This window comes from Contarinia nasturtii, unplaced genomic scaffold (assembly GCF_009176525.2).
Source record: "Contarinia nasturtii isolate CC-2019 unplaced genomic scaffold, AAFC_CNas_1.1 Cnas_scaffold_928, whole genome shotgun sequence".
Taxonomy (NCBI): Eukaryota; Metazoa; Arthropoda; class Insecta; order Diptera; family Cecidomyiidae; genus Contarinia; species Contarinia nasturtii.
In genome coordinates, this window is record NW_022198275.1 from 4,254,083 (window position 1) to 4,272,195 (window position 18,113).

Consider the following 18,113-nt stretch of genomic DNA (forward strand, 5'->3'; position numbering starts at 1 on the left):
TTCGTGATTGGGTTTTTTATTATGCATAAGTTACATCTTACCATGTACGTTAATAAAGAGTTTTTTTTAAATCTTTTAAAACGTCACGCCTGCACGTTGTTTTCTTTCGCTCACAAACTATCTTTCAATAAAAGAGGTGATAATAATTTTGATAAAAATGCGTCAATGTTCACATATTTTTCATAGATCCTTTTGAGGTTTATTTCGGATTATTATTAAGAATAATTTACAATTCATCAGTAGCTCATACATCATTTTGCTCGTGAATTTCTATGATTTTTGTTTTAGAAAAAAGAAACTTAATTTCATTATATCTTTTTTTCTTCATTTTTTTTGTTGTATTGTTAAATAATTTTTTTGCAATTTCTTTCATATGTAGAAGATTTTGGCTTTGGAATTCAATAACAAACTAAATTTGTGGCTATTTTGTTAATAAGAGTTTCTTGTTTTTGTTTTGTTTAATTTAATATAATAAGAGTATATCATAAATGAAAGAAAAAGTTTAAAAAAAAATCATACGCAATAAAATGTGAGAGTTTTCAAGTTAAATTAAATTGTGTGTATGTATGTATATGAAAGATTTGTGATTGACCTTGCCATGCAGTAAAATGATCACAAGACATCTTCGATATCGAGCAAAATAGTGAAGTGATTGCAGGTCAAATGCTTGAAGTTTTTAGTTTAGCCCGAACACATATCACAAATGTTCATTTCCACGAAATAATATATAAAAATACAATCTATACGGATTGAATTCTTACAAGCAAATCACGCAGCTCTTCCTCATCTCTTATTATAATCACTTGGGCTAAATGTAGGTGTTTGCTCTCTTTGTTTGTGTCCCTCAATAGAATCGTTTGAAGAAAATAGAAATGTATATACGCACGATGACAACAGGAATTATAATGTCGCCCCCGCCGAATAATGTTCATACAGTTAAATTTCGATGATACTAAATCTTTTAAATCCGTTTTTTTCTGTTCTTACACTTCAGTTTAAGGATATAACATGTTGTTTAAGCAGCTGTGTGTGAGTTTGCGTTGCAAACGGTTCATTAAAATTGTATTGTAGTGTCGTGTTTGTGTAGTTCAATCCATTTGCTAATCGGTGTTGAGACATTGGTCTCGCGCAAACTACCGTGTGTCGCTGGGCATTGTTACAGGTTTTTCCCGTGCTGGTTTTGTTGTTTGTGGATTTGGTGGTGATTGATTCGATTTACTTGAACCAGTTTTCGGTTTTGAGCTGCTACGTTGCTGCGGTTGTGGAGCTACAAAAAAAAATACAAAAAATACAAAGTTGATTGTCTACGATCGGGGTACTTTTCGATCTTATTTCTCTTACCAGACAAATGTGGCGGATGTGGATCCAAATCGCTGTGTGATGCGGATTCTTGCTTCTTTTTCGCCTCTTCGTATTCACTGGCGCGTGCCATTGGTGCGTTCGATGTTACCGAATCGGATACTGTATTTGCCATATCATCATCACATATTTGTTCTGGATCCGTAGTAATATCCTGTATATTGTTTTGTTCATCGGTTTCATCAGCAATCGATAATGTCGACAACAGTAATGATTGCACGAATTGCGATCTATATTCGAAACAAAAAATATTAATAATTCAATAAGTGTCGTGTTTATTATTGACGCCCAAGTAGATCGATTAAACATAAGTGTGAGTATATTCACCTTTCAGTACGACTGCGTTCGAGCTGAGCTAAATCTGATTCATCTAGTGTTGGTTGAGTGAACCGGGTCAACAGGAATCGGTTATTCGGATTCGATTGATTTGTTGCATTGTTTTGCATGGCCGTACCTAATTTTTAAAGAATATAATCGAAATATATTTTCAATATTGGGCAATCGCAATTGAATCAGTGAGTTGATGATAAAGTTTAGTGCCATGGTGTTTTAAAGCCCATACCCAAAATGTTTGTGTTAATATTCGACCCAAATCCAATCATACCGTTTGCATTCGAACCGGATCCAATGTTTGAATTTGATGATGATGCGGCAGCCGCAGCAGCTGCCAATAATAGAGGATTTGATGTTATTGTTATATCACGACCGGCATTGTTATTGTTGTTCGACTGGCTTGTCGAACCAATTCCATTTGAATTTCCAGACGAACCGCTATTCAAAGCATTTGAAGCTGATGACGATGACACTGGCTGTGGTCGACGAGGTAATCTTTCTAGTTGTTGACGTGCAGCCTAATGAACAAAATAAAAAGCGTATTATTAGTTTATTTCGATTAGATTACATTTTTTGAGGCAAATGAATTTCATACCGATACTTGTTGTCGTTCCAATTGAATTTGCATCTGAAGTTGTTGCAATTGAGATGGTGGTGGATTGCCACGGCGAACACCACTCAACTGTGATAGAAGCTCTGCAATCGGATCAACCGATTCACGACCGGACGGCGATAGGGTTGACAAACCGCTTGACGAACTTAAATGCATATTTGAGCGTCGAGGTCGTGGTCCACCTAATGCACGGCCTGAATGTGGCATACGACGAACGCCTCCATGACGAATCGCAGATGGTTCATCGTATTTATTCGGTTAAGGAAAATATATTTTCTATGTGAACAACAAAATATGATTAAATCTATCTAGAAATGGGAAAAAAAATTGATTTTTTTTTAAATTGGCTATTGAAAAAGGATATCAGAAATGAGATTAAATCTCGTGGTCCGGTCCGATGTTCGAGTGTAAGATGACCAGAAAAATCGTCTGTGACTAGATTTGGATCGCCACCAGGAAGTGCAGCACAAACTGGACACACCACCTCTAGGCCAGTGTCTGTATGTTCGGCGCTTACATGATCGTATAAACCTGTATCACTAAATCCCATTTTCTTGCAATAAGGACACGTAAAGCTTTGTGGCTGTTCGCCATTCGATGGTTCACCGCCATAATAAATTTCGAAATCAGCACGCGTTAAAATACATTGCATTGGATGTTCGACCGAATGACTTGTGCTTGTCGCACCTTCTTCATAGCAAGCAGCGCACAAATCATAATCATAGCAAATCAAGCATTTGTAGCGTCGACCCCGAAAATTACCCTTTAGACAAGCATCACAGCTAACACCTATTGAAAAAGTGTGAGAGAGAGATAAAGACAAATTAATAAAAATTTACATTCTTTTAAAACATATGAAAAACAGTGCGAACAATGCAAAGAACGAAACATTTCATTTGTTTAATGTGTGATTTTGTGAAATGTTGTTTTTAAAGCGTTAATTTGTCACTTGACTCTGTTCAATTTTAATCTAAACATCCTCAGATAAACAACGTTGGACGATGAATCATGCATGCATTTCTGCGAGAACTGATTACGTAAAACACGACACTTAAATCTCATTGACATTTAGGAAAGAAGACAAAATAATCGCTAGTCGCCAGCTTATGTCAAGCGTAAACGGAGACAAAATTGTAATCTTTTCTGATAAATTGAACTAAATGTCACCGTAGACGTTCTTAGAAGAGAAAAATCGCATTTTCTCCTCGAGGAAAAATCGATCGACATGTAATTTTGGTCTGTATTTTTTTTTTGCTTCGTAGCAATTAATTTCAAAACTGTTCACCTGGCGTCATTTTGTTATCTTCAAGAAAAATTAGTAAGTTATTCGTGTCTTTTTTGTATTAAATTTCCTTTTTGCACAATACCAAAAATTGTTGGATGCATTAACGTTGTTATAAAATAATCGAAGAAGTAATTTATATACAAAATTAATCAAATTGCACACTGAAAATTCGATTCGAAAGAAAAAAAAAATGTCACAATGCAAAATTTTCCTTCCGTCTACATCGACCATACGCTACTATATTTTAGTCGATATTCATACAAATGTCAAACCCTCGGGGTTGTTAGCGACGGTTGCAAAACAGAACGAACAAACTTTTTTGATACTTACAAATTAAATTAGCAATGAAAATAAACGAGATCGACAGAGAAAAGTTTATGGTTTTTGGTTGTAAGTATATTGTTATGGGATTTGTTGTTGGTGTCCTCGTTTTGTATTGGTATGCAAAATAAATGAAATTTATCTACTTATATCGCTTGCACAACAAACAGATACGTCAAAGACACTCGAATGTCATTTAAATCGGATCATTTCCAATTGACAAAACATGTACATCCAAAATAAATCATTCCACCATGGTACTTTGGCATTGTAATATCTCCAACATTTCTATGGAAAAATGTTGAAAAAAAAACTTTTTGAACATAAGTTTATCCTCGTTAAAAACACGACAGCCACATATTGCGATAATATATTGTTGTTTTGTCAAAATCGAATAAATTAAGATATAAATATTGGAATAGAAAAGCCAAAACTTCCTTTCGACCAAATTTATTTATTCAATGCGACCATGCAGTGGTGTCTATATACAAATATACATAATTTATATGTATTTGAAGCGACAAGTTTTAGTTTCTTATAAAAGTAAGTGTTTCTTTTTCATGGTTGGGGGAGCAGTGATTGTGCAAAGTGTAGTGTACAGTAGTTTATTTAATTCAAGTGTTCGAGTGTGACCACAACTAAACAGCTGACCGCATCAATAATTTTTCTCTTTCATACTTGTTGGCCACCATTAAGTAATTTTAACAACAAGATTACAAATGAGCAATGCTTTGCGTCGTGTGACCATATCAATAGAATTTGGACTTGAGAATATGACGAAAAGCACATATAGTACTTTATCAAGAACTCAGTATATAAAATCATTACTTCTTTTAATATTCATCTTTATTTTTTTTTGGTCCCATCTTTTCTGATCCGAAATTTGATTTAAATATTCAAAACAAAGCGATAAAAATAGATGGTATGACACCAAATTTCGCGAACATTTTTCGTATTTTCTTAATATGAAATAAGTGATTCGGTTTTTCTCTTTCTGATGTGAAAACGGTCAAGTTATATATTATATGGTCGTTACCTCGCGCGTTCTCTCGTATTTTTGCGTTTTGTTGCAATTTGGTCGTAAAAAATAAAATAAATTCCAGTGAAACAGTGCCAAAAATAATATGCCAGCACATCCAATAATTTTCGAAGTGATCTCTCGGGTTGCTGAAAAATGAGTGCATTGTACAGCGGTAAAATCATCAAAACTTTACAGTTTGCCGCATCCATTGAAACACATTTATGCGCCAATTCATTTTATATCCTTTCACTCGATGAATCATTTTTCTGCTTTTTCGATATTTCAATCAATACGCATCTATATATAATATCAACTATAAATGGTATTACGATGATTTTCAATTTTCAATTGGTTCAATAAAATATTTTTATTGTCATTTTAACGCGAAAATAGTTGCGAAAATACGATTTTAGTGTGAACATTAATTTTTTTTTTTTGAAATGATGTGTTTTTTTTTTTGCAACGATGTGTTGAGAGAGCTGTGTGTATTGCTTAAAAACCTGGGAATAAAATGTGCGCCTTAAATTCTATAATTCGCAACGTATTAAAAATGTGCTGCCCTTGATGAATTTACGAAAAAAAAAATGTGCCAAATTTATTTCAAATTTCGAAACATGGCACACATTTAATGTAAATATTAAGACACATCATCTGCGAAACGACGTACAATTTGTGTACAATTGACGGCTGTTAAATGAATGTTAATTCAACAAATGTGCACAGGAAATGAAAGTAATGACGAAAAACGAGAGAGTACAAGGGTGCATGATAATCACTACATTTTTGATCGTGCATTTTATAATTAATTATTTTCAAAAATAAAAATGGGAACATAAACTGTATGTTCTCAAATTTCACGACATATTTGAAATAAATATTAAATATCGTCAACAAACAATCCATTACAGACATCGTTTTATTTTTTTATAGCTTAAAATGTTCAGCAAATGCTGTTGACATGATTCGATCATCACGATTGAATGGCTATTAATTTTTTGCGTTTAAAATTGATGATGTATGCGCGACGCTAAATTTAACAATTGAAATCGATAATTCAGACGGTCATTGAGAATGTGCGTTTTTTTATAGAAAAAATGTGTGCTCAACCGAATACATAGACGTGTTAGCAGGTGCTCATTAAGTGTCAGTGGATGACATGAGCACAGTTTCTAAATCAATGCAACTTGACATTTTCATTAACGATAATGGACCACTTCAAATTTCAAATATAATTAGAAATAATTGTCAATTATATAATTGTAGTGATTACAACCAACTAAATAACGAATGAATAATGAAACACACGGTGCACATAAATCTCAAATTCCGTACCATTTGAAAATTGAGTAGCCCCAATGAACAAAACAAAAAAGTTTTCGGAAACAATGCGAAAGAGTGAGGGGGAGCGAGAGAGAGAAAAGAATAGTTACTGAGACACAATTCGGCTGTATGTAATGTCATGCTTCGTTCTAAGCAAATGCATAAAACCATGTTTTAAAAAAAGATTCAGTGATATTTGAAACACCCACAATAAAATTAAGCAAAAATTACACATACCTTCATGACGACTCATTATAATTCGAAACAATGCTAACTTAAATTTGCTGCTATTTCGTGTGTATGTCTTTCCGTCTTATTTTTGGTGATTATGATATATCTTCAGCAACTTTTTTCTTTCGTTACTTTATCTCAGTCGAGCAGAGTTTATGTCAAAAACGTTAGTTGTATTTCACAAATTGACTTCACCTTTCTACCGAATAATCAACAAAACGTATCGCACATTCACGTTATTTTTCTGTCTTTCAATTTTTGTTGCGTTTTCTTTGTGTTCTTTTCGGTAATATTAATCAATCTATTGGGCAAAATGTGGCGTTTGTGCTTTCGGTTCTCATTGAATCAACAACAAAAATAACAGCAATTTCAACTTCGGTTTTTTTTTCGCACACTCACACACAACTGACTCTCAATTCTATTTTGCTTTAACGTTGAATCGCGTTCTCTTGCTATCTCTTTTCGATTCACTCACTATTTGGCCCGCGTTTCATATATGCGTATTCGTTTTTTTTCTGTGTAATGCCGTTTAGCTGCCCGACTATTTTTATACTTGATGTTCTTTCTATTCAACTGAATGTATTTTTTCTCATTATTTTTACGATGGTACTCTATGTTCTCAGTGCATTTTTTTAAATCTCTTTTTCAATTCACTTCTTTTTTTGCCTTTGGATTTGAGCATGCGGCTATTTCACAGCGACTGATTCGATAACATCGAAGGAACCAAAGTAACAAGAATACAAAACAATTTCAATTTTTTTATCTTCCCAATCAAGGTGCACTTTGTACGGCCAAGACAATCCAATGCTTTTAATTCAGACAAACGAAAAATTATTGATCGACGGTTGTCTTGTATTAATCAGTCACAATTAAGATGTTTTTTTTTTCTTGGTGTGTTACTTTCAATTCAATAGGTCGTCTTGTCTTTCTTGCCCACCACAGAAAAAAACACAGCGAAATGACAGTATTTTATAGTTTTAACTCTTTGTCATTAATAATTTTTTTTTTGTTTGAATTTGTTAAGATTTCTATTATTTCGTAGAAATTTATTTCACCTTTTTTTCTGTGGCTTTTTGATTTCGATGTCAGTCACTCAAATATAAATTGGTTGCGTTTGGTTGTGACAACAACACTGAAATTTTCTAGTTGGATTTTTTCTCTCTACAATTGTTGTGCCTATGTGATCGATGAATGTCTGTGTTTTTATGTCGAAAGTTTGTTGTGCACAATTAATTTATTACTAGCGTGTGACCAATATCTCACGTGAATGTTCACAATTTGACCGAAATCGAATGGAATTTTTTCCTCGCTATTGTTGGTTGTCTCTTGTCAATTGGATGTTTTTTTTCATCTCTCTTTCAACGTATGTGTAATATTACCCATTCGATATTAGTATTCAGTCAAATCGATAATATAATGTAATGGTTTGCCAGACAGTAATTTAAAAAAAAATACACAAACGAATTAAAAAAGCACCAAAAATATAAACGCAAATTAGTTGGATTTTATTATATTTAAGTAGCGCGTAAAAATATTTCTTCCTTCTTTTTCTTTTGTTCGCAAGCTACCGATGTGCACAAATGCCTATGATATATGTATATATTTTTTTCTACTTTTGCTACTTTTGTCGCCTTTCAACACAGACATGCAATTCAACATCAACATATGCATTTAATATATGTTGAACGACTGTTCAATTCCAACCTGAAATGTGACGTCACATTTTGAAGAGGTGCCCGATGCCAATTCGCCGTTTCGTGCTTTATGAGCACTAAATTGGCGGCAATTTCATTTATTTACGAAATAAATTATACACACAATTTAATCATTTTCTTTATTTTTGTTTTATGTCATCGGAATTTTCTCTTAATATGCTATCATTTATCTTTAGACTCTGTTTTAATTTTCTTTTCATCGCTCTCATTTTCATCGATGGATTTTCGTTTTCTTATCAACCAAGATTGCATCATTGGACTTTTTGGTGTGTTGTCTTTTTCCACTTTTTCCATTCGTTTGTTGCATTGATCGGATTTGTTGCGGGCATTATTGACAATATTGGATACACGATGCCATTTTAGATGTTTTGCTGGTTTTAATAAACTGAGTAAATGTTTTGTATCGCTAACTCGTTTGAAATCAATCCAATCGGCGACAGCTTCCTCTGTCTCAAGAATGGCCGGACTTCGATGATGCAACCAACCAAGCGTATCGTCTGATTCGAATGTAATCACACTGTAACTGTAAATCTGTTCACCTTGATCATTTGTCCAAACATCAAATAATCCGGCCATTTTCAACAGATTTAATTTCTCAACCGATTTCTGCCATGTATCTTGAATTTCAATTTGAATACCATCCGGTTGTGGCATATAAATATAATAGGCGGCACGTTGTGATGGTTTTGTTGCTTTTGGATCGGTGGTTTGCCATTCGTAGAAACCTTCACACAAAACCACACAACGTTGTCCTTTATTGAACGCATGCTTGTACAGTTTTGATTCGAGCATTGATTCCAGTCGGCAATTGTTTGTGGTTAGGCCATGTTTGCTGTAATCGCCACGATGCCAAAATGGTATCATTCCCCACATCATTGGCACAAGCAATTGTTTCGAACTATCTGCATTATTTTCATCACCACTGTCAAACCCTTCCAAATCCGGAAAGTGTTGTGTCACATCGTCTGCTTCATCATCGTCAAAGTGAGCAGACGATATTAAAACTGGTGAAATGTCTGTGGGCGCTAGATTGTACGATGGCTTGTATTCTCGGCCGCAATTATACTCATTTCGATATTCTGGTTGCTCCCATTTTGGTATTTTATCTTCTGATTTTGCCAATGATTTGTATGTCGTTGCCTTGCATATTTCGTCAGGCGCAAGTGTTCTGAAACAGTACCAAAAACACATTCCATATTTATTGACATCTTCAAAATAAGATTTTAAGATAAACGAAATAAGAAAAAATTCAATTTCTCTATAACATACAAACACGAACGACCACACATAGTTTAAACGTATTATTATAAAATGACTCAAATTTGAAATACACATTCACCAATTACAACAACGCAATTATTGTGTGTATGCGAAGTACTTTCAAATGGTTGTGTTTGTTGCGTATTCGAAATGTCAAATGACTTTCTACATTGCAGTCTTTGATGAAAGATGTGTGTGGCGAACGTTTCGTGTCGAATTCGGTCAAATTCGCCGTAGCGCCATTACAAGTCAGAAATAAGACTAAGATTTTGTGTCTGTCATCCTAACCACAAATTCATAGTCCGTCACTGGCTAACAACAAATCACAAGAGTATTCAAACAATTTTTCTTCTTTTCATTTTCACGCAAAAAAGTTGCGAATTTGTATTGAATTCATATTAAAAGAAGCGAATAGATTAGAAAATGTCAATTTTAGCATACAATGGTGGCTGTGTTGTGGGTAAGTTATTTCAATGAAAATTAAATTTTACGTCGGCATTTTTGATTGTCATGATTCGTATACTAATTTGTGATCTGTTTTCATTTATTGTCGATTAGCAATGCGAGGCAAGGATTGTGTGGCCATCGGCAGTGATTTGCGTTTTGGCGTTCAAGCGCAAACAATAACCACAGATTTTGAAAAAGTGTTTCAATTCAATCCGCATATGTTTCTCGGTTTGGTTGGTTTGCAATCGGATATTTTGACGGTACACGATCGTCTATTGTTCCGCAAAAATTTGTACGAAGTTCGTGAAAATCGTGCAATTACACCAAAACGATTTGGAGCAATGCTGTCGAGTTTCCTGTATGAACGTCGTTTTGGTCCATATTTCATTGAACCGGTGATTGCTGGACTCGATCCGAAAACATTCGAACCATTCATTTGTAATATGGATTTAATTGGTTGCCCAAATAATCCGGACGATTTTGTTGTGGCCGGAACTTGTTCGGAACAATTGTATGGTATGTGCGAAACACTGTGGCGTCCTGATATGGAACCAACTCAACTATTTGAATGCATTTCACAAGCCATGGTTAATGCATTCGATCGTGATGCTATTTCGGGTTGGGGTGCCGTTGTCTACATCATCGAAAAGGACAAAATCACAAAGAAAGTCTTGAAGACACGACAAGATTAGGCGAGGAAAAAATTACACCGTATTTTTTTGCAAAAAAAAACCAACATCATAATTTTGTCATTTATTTTGGTTTAAAACTATGGAATAAATAAAATAATCTTATTAATGAAATTAAAAAGACACTTCGTTTTTATTTAAGACCCATATACCTTTTATCTTATTCAAGAAACTGGTGCTTTCTGAAATAAAAACGTGAAAAAATGAAGAAAAATGCAGGTTTGTTTGCTTTTAAATTTGTTTAATTCATTTATTTACCACCTCAATCATTCATGTCTACATGCACTTCAACACGTTATCTTGTTCTTTTTTTGTAGTTGTTCCATGTACAATAGAATGTACGTTCTCTTTTTTTTATTTTAAATAAAATCATAAATTAGTATTCATAAATTTATGTAGACAAATAGGAATTCGTTCGATCTCGTTAGCATCCTAAACGATCATTACATTTATTTCCAATTCAAAAATGGTATAGATTTTTTTGTTTTCATTTATGTTTCAATTTATTTTGTCTATGTGTACTAAAAAACCTCTGTGAAGCATTATGGCATATTTATGAGAAGCCAATCGTGTATAAAGGATATATAAATATGTGTGTGAAGGTATTTTTGTATGTGTTAATTGATCAGAACAAATGCTACTTGGTTGAAATGATTCTTACACACCGATGACACATTCATGAAAACAAAATTGAAAGCATTAAGCGGTGCATCTTTTATAAAAATGCAACACAACAAATAAAACACATTTTCTTTCTTTCTTTCTTTCTAAAAAAAAAAACTTTCCAATCGAAGGTTATTCTGGTATACATATTAGGTAAAAACATTTTTTTTTCTTTTTCTCAAAGGTTACACTGGAAAAAAATTTTTGGGATTTTAAATTTGAACATTAACTCTCAACCCGCATCAAATACATAAAAATGGCTACACTTGTCATCGATGTTGATTTGAATTTCGATGACAGTTTACGGAGTTCACACAACGATTGAGAGTATTTTGAAATCATATTTGTGCCATAAACAAATAGCAATGATACATTAAATATCGTATTTTCATCTATCGATCGGACAATATCTTGATTCTCGAACATTTTTTTTATTTTGAATTTCAATCATTTGTATCAATATGATTTGTGTAATTAAAATTATTATGTATTGATTTGTAATTATTACTAAAGATCTCCATGTTAAATGTTGTTGTTTTTTATGTTCTGTTGTTGATTCAAAGAGTTCAATGTGATTCAATAGATTGCTGCGTTTGCCTCTACTGATTCGGCGAATGTGTACATACTCGGGCTAATCTATAAAACTTTGTTCCACACAAGCTTTCACTCGTTTTTCATATTCACGACGATTTTCCTTATACAGCTGTGCAGCCATCGAATTGGCCGGCGAATTTGGATTCGGATCACTAAGCAGCGACTGTAAATCACACAAATGAAAACAATGCATTTATCATGTTTGATTTAAATAAAGAAATAAAAAATGCTATAAAATGTTACCTGTATTGAGGTTAAAATCGCTGACACATCGTACGTTGGACTCCATCGATTTTGCAAAATGTCCAAACAGATGCCACCATCGGCATAAACATTTGGATGGAACATTTTTGATACAAAGCGTACTGTTGGCGGTTTATTTGGATACTCTTCCGTAAATTCTATCGTTAATTTGAATGTGCCATCTTCGAATGGTGTGTCATGCGGACCAAATATGACTGCATTCCATATCATAATATTGTTATCTGTTGGTGCGCCTGAAACACCGGTTGGTGGATCCTCTTGAAGTCTGTGCACAACGAAAAACAAGAAATTACGATTAGATAAGTAGAAAAAAAGACGATAAAAACGAATTGTCTCAATCGATTGAGAAATGAAATGAAAGTGAAATCAATAAATGAGAAAAAGGTGAAATTCCATTGAAATGGCTCAGCATTCCATTCAAAACGGAAATGCAATTTATTTCCAATATGATTTCCGTATCGGCTGGATCACCATCACCAGCAAAATTCATTTTCATATTCGATTATAGCAGAAAGTGTGTGATAGAAAATGGGCGCATTCAAAACAGGCGAAAACATATGCAAGATTATTATATTTTGCTTTCTGTAAAACACTTTCCAACAACTAACGCGAAAGTTTTCACGTTTCGCACTCGTTCGCACATAATTACTCGTATTATTACTTATGCTGCAATTAATGTATATTCATGTTGCAATGCCTTCGCTCAAAGCACATGAGTCTTTATAACACACCAAAATAGAAACATATATGAGCCTGATGGGTTGTGTATTACTCTTTTTTCTTCTATCTATCACTTTTCATGTGAATTCAATGCGTCGAATGGCGTTCACGTTTGCAATTCAATAATAATTTAATTGCATAGTAATCTAGCGTGTATTCACTGCATTTTCTATACAATTTTTTTTTATAAAAATACACATGATGTCCATTGAAGCGCACCATGCATTGTATATTCATTTCGATTTTAAATTGCATTCTATCAAAACTCTTTGAAGAAAAAAAAAAATAGCTATCGTTATAATTGCCCATAAAATTCTCGCTTCGATAGTATCGGGCAGTTTTTTGTTAAAGCGAAGATCGAAAACGATGGAGAAAAACACAAAAAGTGTTTTCCACTTCATAAAACGAAATCGTTACGCAATTGTTTGTTAAATGAACCTGATCTGTCCGTTTTCAATTTGATTAGTTGTCTTTAGTTTGTTGTGTGTATCACAGACAGCCTCAGCGACACAAGCACATTGAGTTTATTTAACTCTTTTGCTTCTTTGCTTTGTGTTCATCAATTTATCGATTCCGTTAAATGTACGCGATGAATGGTGCGCCGCGAACGAGCATATGATTGGATAAGTGATATATGAATTGCAAGCGTCGTATTTATACAGCACTGATGCGGCTGTGACAATGGCCGCATTATGCACATTTCGCAAACTGTATTGAACTACTTAGATATCGAGACAATTAGTTTGCAATGATTTTTGAATATGTTTATTTTTTACGCTTGACATTCACACAAATTTATCCGATAAATATTTTCTTGTGCAAGATTCAACAACAACAATACCAACATTCACTTGACAATTTTAATCGCATTAAGATTCGTTCCGACATTTGATACCGTTTCAAAATAAAAATGTTATGCTTACCTTTTAAAATCACGCATTAGACGGCGCCGAGCTGGAGTTGACATCTTGAAATAACACTACGTTTTTTTGCTTTTGAAATAAAGGAGAAACAAAGAAAACAACAACAACAACGTTAGCGAAAAATCGATTCTTTGTTCACGATATAAATGAAAATAATATAGTTCTAGGGAGGCAAAATCAGTTGCAAGTAAGAGAAGAGTTGAATTCGAGGTTTGTGCACAATTTTCAAACAAATAAACACTGAGTCACTCACAGTCCAGATCATATGTACCTGTCATCAAATTCTGATGACTTTCAAATTCGAGAAAATATGAGAAAAAGAATGACAAATTACTCATACAGCTTAAATTATTATTTTATATATCGCCACTAATTCGGTTCGATTAATTTGAATTGAATGCTAATTCATTGATTGCGATGAAAATGAAATGAGTTTTCGATTTATTTATTTTTTAATTAAAAAGAAGTATTCGAATAAAACGACGAAAAAAAGAATACACATATATTTACGTTCAGATGTATGAACATTTAGAATATAAAAGAACGAATTTGCAAACACATTAACAGATACACGGTCTGTGTACAAATGTGCGATTCATGTGTGTGCACAGGCATACATTTACATCATATCATATATTCGAATAAAATATGTCATAGCTCAAGAAAAAGAACAGAAAATCAGGTTCATCAATTTCATGGCAAGACGAAATAATACTGTTGAAATGAGACGAAACTTTTATTCTTTATATTGGATGCAAACTTTTTTTATATATAAATTTATAAATGTGTGTGTATATAAAATGCAATCAATGTTGGTCATCTGTTTTAGTTTCAACCATTCTTTCATTGCAAGATTTTTTTTTTTTTTTTTTTTTCGATTTTTTAAAATGTTGGGAAGTCGATCGTTTGTTTGTGAGCACATATTTTTTGGAATTGTGCCAATAATAATTTGTTCATTGTCTACGTATGTGATCGAAATTTCGAATTCATAGTAGAACTTTGTGTGCCACTAGTCATTTCGTCGTTTCGATTTTATAATGGTAGAATTGATGACAGTCAATCACAAATTTCACACTATTCAATCAAATAGATTTGAATTTATAAACAATTCGAACAATTTTGAATGTTAAAATTTGCAAAAAAAAATGAATCCATTTCACCACTTCAATCACTTTGTACTGTCTCACTCTTTCGGTAGAAGAAAAAAAAATCCTATTTGAATAACTCGAAAATTGCATCATTTCAATTCTTACGTACTTTATTCTATGCAAAAGAAAAAAATTGGCAACTTATGGCTGGTAGTTTTGATCGTTGGTTTTAGTTTTGAATTGAAAAAATCACTTTTTAATAATTTTACGGTAATTTACACTTTCAGCAGCACCAGCAGTAGCAAATACTCTGTGACACACAAAAAGTACAATTTTTTTGTGACTTGTGCTGTGTAGATGATAGATAGTCGATTGTGAGAGTTCAGCTACTGGTTATGTATGCGTTAATATATACACCAATAACAACAATAAACGTTTACACTCGCGAGGTAACGATTTGTGTGTATTGGTGAGCGAACGAATTGCGCGATGAACTAGTATTGAGCGATGTTAAATACAAGTCATGACCACAAAATATTTTGCCCGAACGCTGGCACCACCACATTTTCAATTTGCCGTGAAACAGCGATCTCTAACACATATTACAATGAATTCACGTATTGATACATCGTCGTCTCGATGAATCATACATTCAATTCGATTTTGACTTAAAAAGCAAACATTTTCACATTTCTTCTTAAAGAAGCGAATTTCTAAACATATTTTTTTTTTCAATAAAATTTTTAATTAATTTTTAAATAAAAATGAGCTCGCTTTTTATTCAAATCAATTACTTTTTATTCAACTGTTTTTATCAATTCTGAAGTTGGTTTTACATTTCCTTATGTATGCTCTCTTTCCAAACCAACTTAACTTGTGTATTACGAGTGTGTGTTGCGCTCGTCAAATAAATACCACTTGTTTATTGTTTAAATAACAAGCAGCGGGCGAATTCGTAATCAAAGGATTTAATTCGATTTCATCCTGAATGTAAGCACTTTTTTACATTAAAATTTGGCTAATAAAACAGACGAGTTCTCAAAAAGGACAATAAAATAAACGTTTTCTTTTAAAAAAGGTAAATAAGTGAGGTAAAGTTATAGTTGCAAGTGGTTTGTTGATCGTGAAGCATACCTGGGCGTGCCTATGCGTGACAGTTGTCGTTCATATTCACTGTTCAATTTATGTTGAAATTATAATTTTGAAAAATTAGAAAAAGTGTTTGGAATTATTTTTTGAGTAAAATTCAACCGAATTATTTATTTCATGATAAATTTTAAAGTTAACACTGAAAGACTAAAAACTTCGCCTAAACATGTCATCACTATTTAATTGGCATCAAGTTTTCCATTAAATGTGCTAATTGAATGTGTGTTTATTTATTTATTACATCCGCAGATCGCTCTCGAGTTTATTTCAACATTTTTCTTTAATTTAAAAGCACACTCAAAATGGTTTGGCTTAGCTCGTGTTGGTCACCGTGCATTTGGACAAACAGTTTGAAACATGGAAGTTATGCCGTTGCTGCCTATACAGTTGCAATGTCTATTGTTCTCATTACAATGGTAAATAATAACATACACATGTGGTTTCTATATGCTTGACTGTAACTGACCGAACCTATTAAAAACTGATCTCTTATTTCAACAGGTGGTGTATGCACTAAGCGGCGGCGATTCTTCCCAATTGTATTCACCATTATTTGAAACAGACATTCGGAACTCGATGATATTCTATGGTGTACTTTGGATTGTGTATTTTATTGCACTGATATTGTCGGCCTATTTGATTTGCTTTGGCATTAAGATCAGGTAAGACTAAAAATGTTATTATTATTTCTTATTCCGACGACTTTTATACATATCAAAAATCTTTCTATCTTTTAGTACTCGAGGATGGTTGTTGCCATGGCTCATCTTGTGGGGAGGTGGATGCATATTCCAGTTCTTGTTCGGTATTTGGCTTTTGTATGGATACTATATTTATGTAAGTCACTGAACCTCATGAGAAATTTGAAACATTGAATCTACTTCGAATTGAGCGAAAATATGGTATGTTCTTTCAGTTGGAAGCGACCTATGCATGCTTCATAAATTGGTTATGGATGGGCTATAATGTAAGTATCTTTACTGCTTTCTTCACTGCCTTATCAATCGAATAATTTGAATTGATTTCAATTGAATTTTCAGATATACTGTTGGTTGTGTGTGTTCTCACAATATCAAATTTACCTCCAAATCCAATCACCCAACATTGAACTGTTGATGCCATAAACATGCATATCCATTCACACAGCCATTAGAGTAGAATTAAAGCTTTACAGCAAACGCAATCGGATCAATGAATTGCTATTGCAAACGGCAACTACGTTCAAATCACACAAACATTCAATTAGTTGATAAGTTTTAAAGAATTATTGCTATCACATCGAGATCTATGTAAGAATTTTATTTTTTTACTCGCGTGAATCTCTTGAACAAATAACCATTTACATTGTATTATAGGCATTTAGAAATGATTTTTTTATATATCGAACAATCGAATTTGATATTTCGATTTATATTCCTAATGCAACCAAGCCGGAGAGAAAGTATACGTGGTCTTATAATGATAATTCCGTCCAACGATTTAACATCGTCGCTTTTTGTTGTTGTCAAAATCTCATCATTTATCCATATTTATATTTAATTTAGAATCCGCTTCTGAAGAAAAAGAGACACAAGTAAATTTAAAATTTTTGTAAGATTTTGTTTTTGATTGCATTTACACCGAAGACGATTCTTCTTCTTTTTTTGATGCGAAATAAACGAAAGCGATTTTAAATGATTGAAGTTTTATTCCACTTGAACAGGTAACAACAATTGATATTCAGAGTGAATGTTGGAGGTATGCCAAGGCTTATATATATAAGATAGATGTTAATCTGAATACCGTGCGATCAAATCAATGCGCTTGTTAAGCAAACTTTATTTCGAGCGCATCCAAATCGACTTCCGAGCCTCATTAGTTTGCTTAATGAAATGATAAACAACTCCTTTAAGCAAATCGGCAAATGCAGTCGTTATATATGCAGTGTGCGCGCCACTGCCACAAGGCCGTTCACGCAGTTCTCCAGATTGAAACGCGTCACGGATGTGCGACGAATGAGTTTTGCGCTATGAAAAATCTCTTACCGTACAGTGTGCGGAACGAAGTACGAACACACCATAATCGAAACAAATCAGTTTTCTCTCACATGCGCGAAAAATGTATCAGTCGAAAACGAGT

At 33.3% G+C, this 18,113-nt stretch overlaps 5 protein-coding genes across 10 annotated transcripts; 2 read left to right on the forward strand and 3 right to left on the reverse strand.

The window, feature by feature from the left end:
* Positions 1–168: 168 nt before the first annotated feature.
* On the reverse strand, positions 169–7,941 carry LOC116343117 (E3 ubiquitin-protein ligase KCMF1). 2 transcript variants are annotated; one of them, XM_031771022.1, is made up of 7 exons: positions 6,490–7,941; positions 2,670–3,094; positions 2,288–2,551; positions 1,922–2,210; positions 1,687–1,813; positions 1,342–1,589; positions 169–1,267 (listed from the first exon to the last, which is right to left on the reverse strand). In XM_031771022.1, the coding sequence occupies exons 1-7, from the start codon at positions 6,503–6,505 to the stop codon at positions 1,134–1,136; spliced, it is 1,503 nt and encodes a 500-aa protein (XP_031626882.1). In that variant the 5' UTR covers positions 6,506–7,941; the 3' UTR covers positions 169–1,133. The 2 variants fall into 2 exon arrangements, with proteins under 2 accessions (XP_031626882.1, XP_031626883.1); XM_031771023.1 differs by having other exon boundaries at positions 1,964–2,210; positions 6,490–7,940.
* A 292-nt stretch (positions 7,942–8,233) lies between these two features.
* LOC116343118 (abasic site processing protein HMCES) lies at positions 8,234–9,600 on the reverse strand. The gene is made up of 2 exons (XM_031771024.1): positions 9,468–9,600; positions 8,234–9,366 (listed from the first exon to the last, which is right to left on the reverse strand). Exons 1-2 carry the CDS (start codon positions 9,485–9,487, stop codon positions 8,361–8,363), a joined length of 1,026 nt encoding a protein of 341 aa, XP_031626884.1. The 5' UTR covers positions 9,488–9,600; the 3' UTR covers positions 8,234–8,360.
* Positions 9,601–9,711: 111 nt separating this feature from the next.
* On the forward strand, positions 9,712–10,715 carry LOC116343120 (proteasome subunit beta type-3). The gene is made up of 2 exons (XM_031771026.1): positions 9,712–9,918; positions 10,017–10,715. Exons 1-2 carry the CDS (start codon positions 9,882–9,884, stop codon positions 10,595–10,597), a joined length of 618 nt encoding a protein of 205 aa, XP_031626886.1. The 5' UTR covers positions 9,712–9,881; the 3' UTR covers positions 10,598–10,715.
* A 103-nt stretch (positions 10,716–10,818) lies between these two features.
* LOC116343025 (ubiquitin-conjugating enzyme E2-17 kDa) lies at positions 10,819–15,214 on the reverse strand. 2 transcript variants are annotated; one of them, XM_031770893.1, is made up of 4 exons: positions 15,016–15,214; positions 13,759–13,827; positions 12,095–12,380; positions 10,819–12,014 (listed from the first exon to the last, which is right to left on the reverse strand). In XM_031770893.1, exons 2-4 carry the CDS (start codon positions 13,800–13,802, stop codon positions 11,889–11,891), a joined length of 456 nt encoding a protein of 151 aa, XP_031626753.1. In that variant the 5' UTR covers positions 13,803–13,827; positions 15,016–15,214; the 3' UTR covers positions 10,819–11,888. The 2 variants fall into 2 exon arrangements, with proteins under 2 accessions (XP_031626753.1, XP_031626754.1); XM_031770894.1 differs by lacking the exon at positions 15,016–15,214 and adding an exon at positions 14,012–14,143.
* Positions 15,215–15,751: 537 nt separating this feature from the next.
* Positions 15,752–17,669, forward strand: LOC116342892. 4 transcript variants are annotated; one of them, XR_004201280.1, is made up of 7 exons: positions 15,757–15,924; positions 16,245–16,411; positions 16,497–16,657; positions 16,733–16,832; positions 16,912–16,962; positions 17,036–17,284; positions 17,351–17,669. XR_004201280.1 is itself a non-coding variant. In XM_031770687.1 (6 exons), exons 2-6 carry the CDS (start codon positions 16,298–16,300, stop codon positions 17,117–17,119), a joined length of 510 nt encoding a protein of 169 aa, XP_031626547.1. In that variant the 5' UTR covers positions 15,752–15,836; positions 16,288–16,297; the 3' UTR covers positions 17,120–17,669. The 4 variants fall into 4 exon arrangements, 3 of the variants coding, with proteins under 3 accessions (XP_031626547.1, XP_031626545.1, XP_031626546.1); XM_031770687.1 differs by having other exon boundaries at positions 15,752–15,836; positions 16,288–16,411; positions 17,036–17,669; XM_031770685.1 differs by having other exon boundaries at positions 15,756–15,937; positions 17,036–17,669.
* Positions 17,670–18,113: the final 444 nt, after the last annotated feature.